This window comes from Hyla sarda, chromosome 9 (assembly GCF_029499605.1).
Source record: "Hyla sarda isolate aHylSar1 chromosome 9, aHylSar1.hap1, whole genome shotgun sequence".
Taxonomy (NCBI): Eukaryota; Metazoa; Chordata; class Amphibia; order Anura; family Hylidae; genus Hyla; species Hyla sarda.
Window position 1 is genome coordinate 13622987 of NC_079197.1, and position 7988 is coordinate 13630974.

At 43.8% G+C, this 7988-nt stretch overlaps 1 protein-coding gene across 9 annotated transcripts in view; it reads left to right on the plus strand.

Annotated features, from left to right (window-relative positions):
* The window catches only part of CACNA1B (calcium voltage-gated channel subunit alpha1 B), a 324413-nt gene that overhangs the window by 136574 nt on the left and 179851 nt on the right, over positions 1–7988 (plus strand). For all 9 annotated transcript variants that reach the window (XR_008847788.1, XR_008847789.1, XM_056539457.1 and 6 more), the window contains one exon: positions 5643–5833. Coding sequence is in view for 7 of the 9 variants with exons in the window: in XM_056539457.1 (XP_056395432.1) it covers positions 5643–5833 (191 nt within the window). In the remaining 2 variants the exon portion in view is untranslated. The remainder of the gene's footprint in view (positions 1–5642; positions 5834–7988) is intronic.

The window sequence follows — 7988 nt, forward strand, 5'->3', positions numbered from 1 at the left end:
GGTCTTCTGTGTTCTCAGTTCCGGCACGTGCACCAGAGCTCTTTGATTTAAAGGGCCAGTACGCCCTAATTAGTGTCATCACCTGCACCCTGTCTATAAGTTTCGGCACCTCCCCCTGCCCTCGGCCAGATCTTTGTTGCCCTAGTGCCTGAGAGAAAGCTACTATTTTCCTGTGATCCTTTCTATCCGTGTACCTGATCCTTGCTCCGTGACCTTACCCTGCTTCTATGCCGCCTGCCCTGACCTTCAGCTATCCTGACCTCATCTTGTCATCTGTACCACGTTTCATCCCAGCTACCTGTGTGGACGAGTCGGGCCAGGGGTAGCAACCTGGGTGCCGCCTGCCGCAGCAAGACCATTACGTTTTGCAGCGGGCTCTGGTGAAAACCAGCGGCACCTTAGACACCGCTCCCTGGCACGGTTCACATCATCTTCCACACAGGCCCAGAGGATCCACCACCTGCCGTGATCCTTATAATCCCCATAGCAAACCTCTTCTGCTCTGGACAATTCCTGACATGGACAGAGGTGTCAGCAGAGAGCACTGTGGTCAGACAGAAAAGAAATTCAAAAAGAAAAGAACTTCCTGTGGAGCATACAGCAGCTGATAAGTACTGGAAGGATTAAGATTTTATAATAGAAGTAATTTACAAATCTGTTTAACTTTCTGGCACCAGTTGATTTAAAAAAAAATTGTTTTCCACCAGAGTATCCCTTTACATATATATAATATATGTTTTTTTTGGGGGGACACTGTTGATACCTATTTATTGGACTAGGTGGCTCCCAATTTACAAAACCACTTATGAATATCCTGTTTGACAAAAACCCATAGGAGACAAGGTTGCCCAATCCGACAGGCCCTACTGACACAATTTAGCCCATCCTCCTCCTCATTTCTTGCTCATATTACCGGCTCGGCGTTTCATAACTTGTATCTTGGATTTTGGCTTATTTCTAAGAGATGGGAATCTCTATAAGAGCCTTGTTGTTGCTGTTTTCAGTCACATTAATTGTTCTTTTGTCTAACTTTTCCAGCTTTAAGACTGGGAAATGACCTCCAGGATATTAGAGATCTGTCAGCGAGTATCTGAGAGACGCTTCGCCCGTCCCTATCTAGAGAGGCTTCTTGGAGATCAAGGAAGCTTAGAGGCCGATGTCAGGCAGTGTTAATAACTTTCTACTCTATCACACATGCAGACACTCTGGTTTTACCTCTGGAAATTAGAATAATTTGAGATAATCCAAAGATGTGTTTTCCCTCTGATTCTCCTTATGTGGCGGGCAGAGACTGTGCCATGCCCTAGACGGATTAGCGGAAAGCTAGAAAGTCCGAGCTGCTCCAATTTCCCTCCACCAGAAACAATGCTTTTTAACAAACATCTTGCACCAGCAAAAGTATGGCCATTATTTAGTAAATTCAAGGACGTGTATTCCCTCTCTTACTCTTGTGAGATTTTAGGCAGGTCCTCTAACTTGTCTTAAAGGGGTTATCCAGGAAAAAACATATATATATATATATATATATCTCAACTGGCTCCAGAAAGTTAAACAGATTTGCAAATTACTTCTATTAAAACATCTTAATCCTTTCAGTACTTATGAGCTGCTGAAGTTGAGCTGTTCTTTTCTGTCTAAGTGCTCTCTGATGACACCTGTCTCGGGAACTGTCCAGACTAGAAGCAAATCCCCATAGCAAACCTCTTCTACTCTGTGCAGTTCCCGAGACAAGCAGAGATGTCAGCAGAGAGCACTGTTTCCAGACAGAAAAGAACAACTCAACTTCAGCAGCTGAAAATTATTGGAAGGATTAAGATTTTTCTAAAAGAAGTAATTTACAAATCTGTTTAACTTTTGGGAGCCAGTTGATATATATATATATATATATATATATATATATATAAAAAATCCTGGAATACCCCTTTAAAGGGGTACTCCACTGGCCCACCGTTCCGAACGCTGGGTATGGGCTGCGGGGGGGTCATGATTTCATGGCCACACCCCTTTTGATACCACGCAACGCCCCTCAATGCAAGTCTATGGGAGGGGGTGTGGCGGATGCCACGCCCCCTCCCATAGACTTGCATTGAGGGGGCGTGGCATGACATCACAACCCCCACACCCAGTTTTCGGAACAAAATGTTCCAAATGCTGGGGCAGTGGAGTATCCCTTTAAGACAAGTAAGAGGACCTGCCTAAAATGCTGCTATGTCATTGATCCAAGACGTTAGGATCTGTAGAACCTCAAGAACCAGCCTGACATTCAGAAAAAACAAATATTATTGTGACATTGGGATGAGATTGATCAAAACCTGCCCAGAAGAGAAGTTGCTGAGTTGCCCATATCAACCAATCAGATCGATTCTTTCAATTTTGAAAAGACCTCTTAAAATGAAAGAAGTGATCTGATTGGTTGCTATGGGCAACTCAGCAACTTTTCCTCTGGACGGGTTTTGATCAATCTCCCCCATTGTTTTGGAGAACATTTATACCAATACTAAATTTGTACATTAGGAAGAAATTACAATTGCTAAGGTGTTAAGTGTCACCAATCGGCAATGTGTTTTCATTTTTGGATATTAAAGTGGACCTGTCAGCAGGATAACGGGGGGTGTTAATAATAACATGGCTAGATAGGGATAGTCATTATGACTCCGGGCATAGCTTTTCATTGCCAAGATACAAGCCTGGTTGTAATTATATAAATGAGGCTCAAGTGTCCATTGGGCGTTTCCAAGCATGGCAATATGTGGTGACATGGAGGGGCAAGATATACTTGTCAAATCGTGACGCCAGGGCACCATTAACCTACTTGTTCCAAGATGGAGACAATTTCTCCTGGGCCAGGCTTGGGGCAATAAACACACCTATGCTAGGTTTTTACTGAGGCAGGAGCAGGTGGTATAATACTCGCAGTACAGAGCAGAGTAGAAGGGATGCAGTGCAACCCGTGGGAGCCCTGTGGTCTTGCTGGGACTTATGGCGCTTTTCACCCACTTGAATTTACTTGCTATAAGATATGACAGACTTGAGACTTGGAAATATCCCACACTGACTAGCGTTCTGCTAAGGTGCAATTTACTGACACCGCCAGGATATAAACTCACCAACTACTGTACGGGGAACACTTGCATAATGGCGAGGCTGATTTGATAAGAGGTTTTCTTTAGGCTTCCCTTGAAATCCCCTCAAAATTCTTTCAACTCCTTTCCACACTGCAGCTCACGTGGAGCTCTGCACACAGCACTCAGCTCTAAGCTGAACTCTGAACTAGAGCTCAGCTGGAACTAAACTGAATAGCTCCTCCCTCCTAAAACTATATAAAGAGCAATTTGGGGGTTCCCATTGGGCAATCAGGGTCACTCTGCATCATACCTCCTCACAGATATCCATATACATAAAGGTACAGTGCAACAGAATATAAATTAACAGAGCAAATATTATCATAAATATCACAGCGCCACCTGAGCAGCAGGGCCTAACGCAGGCACTTGAAACAATGTTTACCTGACAGGATGCACTCTGGTGCTGGGACACCACAAATAGCCCAGTGTTAGCCATTCTCCTTTTACGCACTGCACCATCTATTAAATGCAGAATAGGTGCATGCAAGTGGGCACAGAGGTGATGCATAAATGGAGATTGACTTACTAACCCAGGGCTCTTGCCGTGCTGGAGAACGCCCCCTGGACACTTGAACCTTATTTGCATATTAACGAAAAGGCTTGTATCTTGGCACTGGAATGGACTAATAAAATAAAACGGAATGTCTGAAAATATAAGGACTGGCTTATCTACATCTCTGTTTTACTCCTGAGAGGTCTGGTACTAAAAAGAGTAGACGCTATCCCACGCCAACTATCCAGCATGCCAACTAAGCCATTAAAGATTGGATACCATTCCTCTAAGCCCCCTGGAAGTAAATGCCTTTCCAGTAGGCCCTCCCAAGGAGTGGCCACTTTTTCTCTAAACAAGTGTTTACCAAGCGCAGTCCTTAAGTCCTCCCCAACAGGTCATGTTGGCAGGATTTGCTTAGTCTTTCACAGGTGGTGTGATGTGTCATATGGTCAGTACATCAGTCATCACCACAATTATATCACCTGTGAAAGACTAAGGAGATCTTAAAGGGGTACTCTGCTGTTAGACATCTTATCCCCTAAGATAAGATGCTGCTGAGGCCCCTCGCGATTTGTGGCTGCACGCGACATTCTAAACAAACACCAGGTTCCTGCGGCAGTGGTCGTGAGGTCACGGCCACGCCCCTCCATTCATGTCTATGGGAGGGGGGTGTCGGACGACACGTCCTCTCCCATAGACATGAATGGAGGCGCGTGCCATGATGTCACAAGGTGGCGTGGCTGTGACATCACGAGCAAAATGTTCCGAACACTGAAAATGTTCAGTACCCCTTTAAAAACCTGACCTGTTGGGGGGACTTGAGGACCGTACTTGGTAAACACTGGTCTAAACCAACAATGAGTGCATTGTATACCATGCACTGCTATTCTATTGGTAAACATAGAGCGAATGCTGTTCCTTTAGGCCACAAGGGAATCAACGGCTAATGTTCTTGAAGCCGCATTTCGTGCATTTTATGACTATGCTCTGGGTTGATATTACATTTGGATTAGCTGTGTTTCATTATTCTTACAAACTTTTTAAGATAACCGATATTGGGTGGGCACCCGATGCAAACAGAAGAAAGGAACAATGGTCTAATGCAAAATGTGCAGTTTTAAATCTTTATTGCAGTAAAATTGAGCAAGACGTATCAGGCGTGGTAAAAGAAAGACATGTGACGAGTTTCAGGTGTTCATGACCCTTAGTCGTACCTGAAACGTGTCACACGACTTCCTTTTACCACGCCTGGTACTTGATTTTACTGAAATAAATGTCACGTATGGGCAGGGAACAGTGAAGCCCTAATTTACCCACAGCCACTGTTCCTACCTATTGCCTATCCGCCTTAAATGACGGATCGACAACAACGATGACAAACCCTCCCTGCTAAGTGCCAGGGAAGCACTGTCAAAATAATAAAATACAAAAACAGTACAACAGCTGGAGGCACACAAACTAACAGAGATACACTAAGACACACACGGTCAAATCAATGTCAATCTAGCCGAGGTTGGTACCAGGAGATATCGGAGTACAGGAACGCAGAGCAAGAGAACAGTCAAAGATCAATAAACAAGCAGGTATCCAGTAAGCAGGAGGTGTCAGCTAAGGTATAACCTATCACAGACAATGAACTGATCACTGCTCCTAGCTTATATAGGCAGGTGATCAGGTATACAACTTCCTGATAGGTAGCAGAGCTGAGAACCGCACCCAGACGACACAGGTGAGCTCCAAGCAGCTCCAGCCCAACTAGAGTAATTTAACTCTTCGTGTTCTGCCAGAGCCAGACGTTACTTACAATAAAGATTTAAAATTGCACGTTCTGCGCTGGACCATCGTTCCTTCTTTTTGTTTACTTTCTTAGAAAGAAATAAGTCAAATATGAAGCCTTCAGAACCGTTTTTGTTGTCTGCCTTAGCTCATATACAAAAAAATACATGCATAGCTTTCTTTATAGTTAGTTTATAGGTAATGCTCCAAAAACCTTAACCAGTCGAAACTCTTTCTTTTGTATACAGGTGAACCAGTTGCCGATTACCCATGTGGCGAAGAAGCCCCGGCCCGGACATGTGACAATGAAACCTCGGAGTGCCGATTATACTGGAAAGGGCCTAACTTTGGAATCACTAACTTCGACAACATCCTGTTTGCAGTCTTAACAGTTTTCCAGTGCATCACCATGGAAGGGTGGACGGACATCCTGTATAATGTAAGTGACGAAGAACTTAGTCATGTCCCGTCTGTGCGAGAGGATAGACATGTATGGGATTTACAAGAGTTGACGTATTTGGCCTTGAGTTGGTTTTGGTGGCTATGGATCAGGTTTGGTTGGATGAAGAGAATTGCAGGATCACGTTTTGGGGTTTGGAATAATTTTATTAGATCTCTATACATTGGATGGTGGTTATTTACAGATGTTTTGGCACATTTTGGATGCATCTCTCTTTATGTTAATATTATTCTCCACAAACACTGGGTTTCTGATGCCGGATATTATAATTCTCGAGGCATACAGGATATTTAGGACATTCTGTCCTGCGTAAGATAACATTGCTTGTTCAGTGGCTCAAGGAGCTGACACCGAGATTTTAATAGAAATGTGCCAATTACTGCAAAGTGGAGGCATCCGATGTAGTAAGAGCTAAGACAGAAATCCCTGTTTCTTACTGTGGGAATTACTGCAAGTTTTACAAAAAAATGTAAAGCGCCTCATACCAGACTTCATTCTGGGGTTATAATCTCCACACACAGGCCCCAAACATCTTATGAAATAAATAAAACTATCATTCAGCACTGCTGATCAGACTAAATAACAACAAGGGGATGAATCAACGTCAGAGTGCCTCAAATATCACTAAACTATGTGAGTCCAATATCCGAAACATGATATGTATAACGAGCGGTGGTAGATCAAAGGTTATCTGTCACTAAAGGTTGGCCAAGCCCGCTGTTATCTGTCACTAAAGGTTGGCCAAGTCCTCCGTTATCTGTCAATAAAGGATGGCCAAGTCCTCCGTGATCTGTCACTAAAGGTTGTCTGAGTCCACTGTTTTCTGTCACTAAAGGTTGGCCGAGCCTGCTGTTATCTGTCACTAAAGGTTGGCCGAGCCAGCTGTTATCTGTCACTAAAGGTTGGCCGAGCCAGCTGTTATCTGTCACTAAAGGTTGGCCAAGTCCTCCGTCAGATGTCAATGAAGGTAGGTCGAGCCCGCTGTTATCTGTCACTAAAGGTTGGCCGAGCCTGCTGTTATCTGTCACTAAAGGTTGGCCGAGCCCACCAACTTCAGTTGTTGAATTTCACATGTTCAATCCTTTGCTCTCCAGGGAGATAAACCGCCAGAGGTGTTTGATGGTGGGTTATTTCCCTTTCCCATTTAATCAACAGATGCATTCACAGCCAAATAAAGTATGCATGTAAATTGGAAAAGTATGCATTGTTGGAAAACACTGCTCCAGAGAGTAGAAAAATAAGGAATGCAGATATATTAGCGCTGACTATGGTAATGGTAGTGTAGTATGTGCAAGGATGCATTGTGTCAAAGGACACTGTACGGACAGAACCCTTACATGTTTTGCGGACTCATCAGCCTCATGCAGTTTTTAGTTCAGGCCCATGCAGATCCTTGTACATGAGTCCTGTATTCTACAGTGTAGGACTTCCTACAAACAATGATTATATGCGAGAATGGAGCATGGTGCAAGCTTACTCCTTTTGGATTTTGACCAAATCAGGGGCATTGCGTCTACATGTAAAAAAAAATTATAAAATAAAAAACGGCATATGAAAGTACAGCATGGGCCAATAGCAGCCGAGGGATGTGCCCATCAGTCGGTGGACTGTAGTCTGTCTTAATAAGCCATAGTGAAGAACCCGGATGTGAGGTTCGAAATGCGCTACTGTTGCTGCTAATGCTCTGGAGCAATATTTGATTTTAATATCGATTTTTTAAATGATTGTAAATAAAGTACAGTGCATTTATGGATTTTACTTGACTACGTGAGCTAGATACTATCCTCAAGATTGAGTGGACTGTAGACCAAGATTAGAGATGAGCGAGCCTAGCCCAGCGAACCCGGTCTTGCTCAGATCTTTAGGGTAAATTCATCTTGTAGAGGTTTTGAAATTTGTCAGGCTTGGCTCACGAAGGAATGAGGAACACATGGCATTTTGTAAGAAGTACAGGAAACACTGAGATTACGTCAGGGTAGCCCAGTATACCTTGCAGCTAACAGCAAAATCACATGACCCCGGGTTATCCAATCATTGCTTGCATTATGTGACATACAGCTCCCAGGCCAATCAGGAGACAGCATAGGGGTGGGTTTAAGATGCTGCTAAAACCCAATACTCTTGCAGCCGCCAT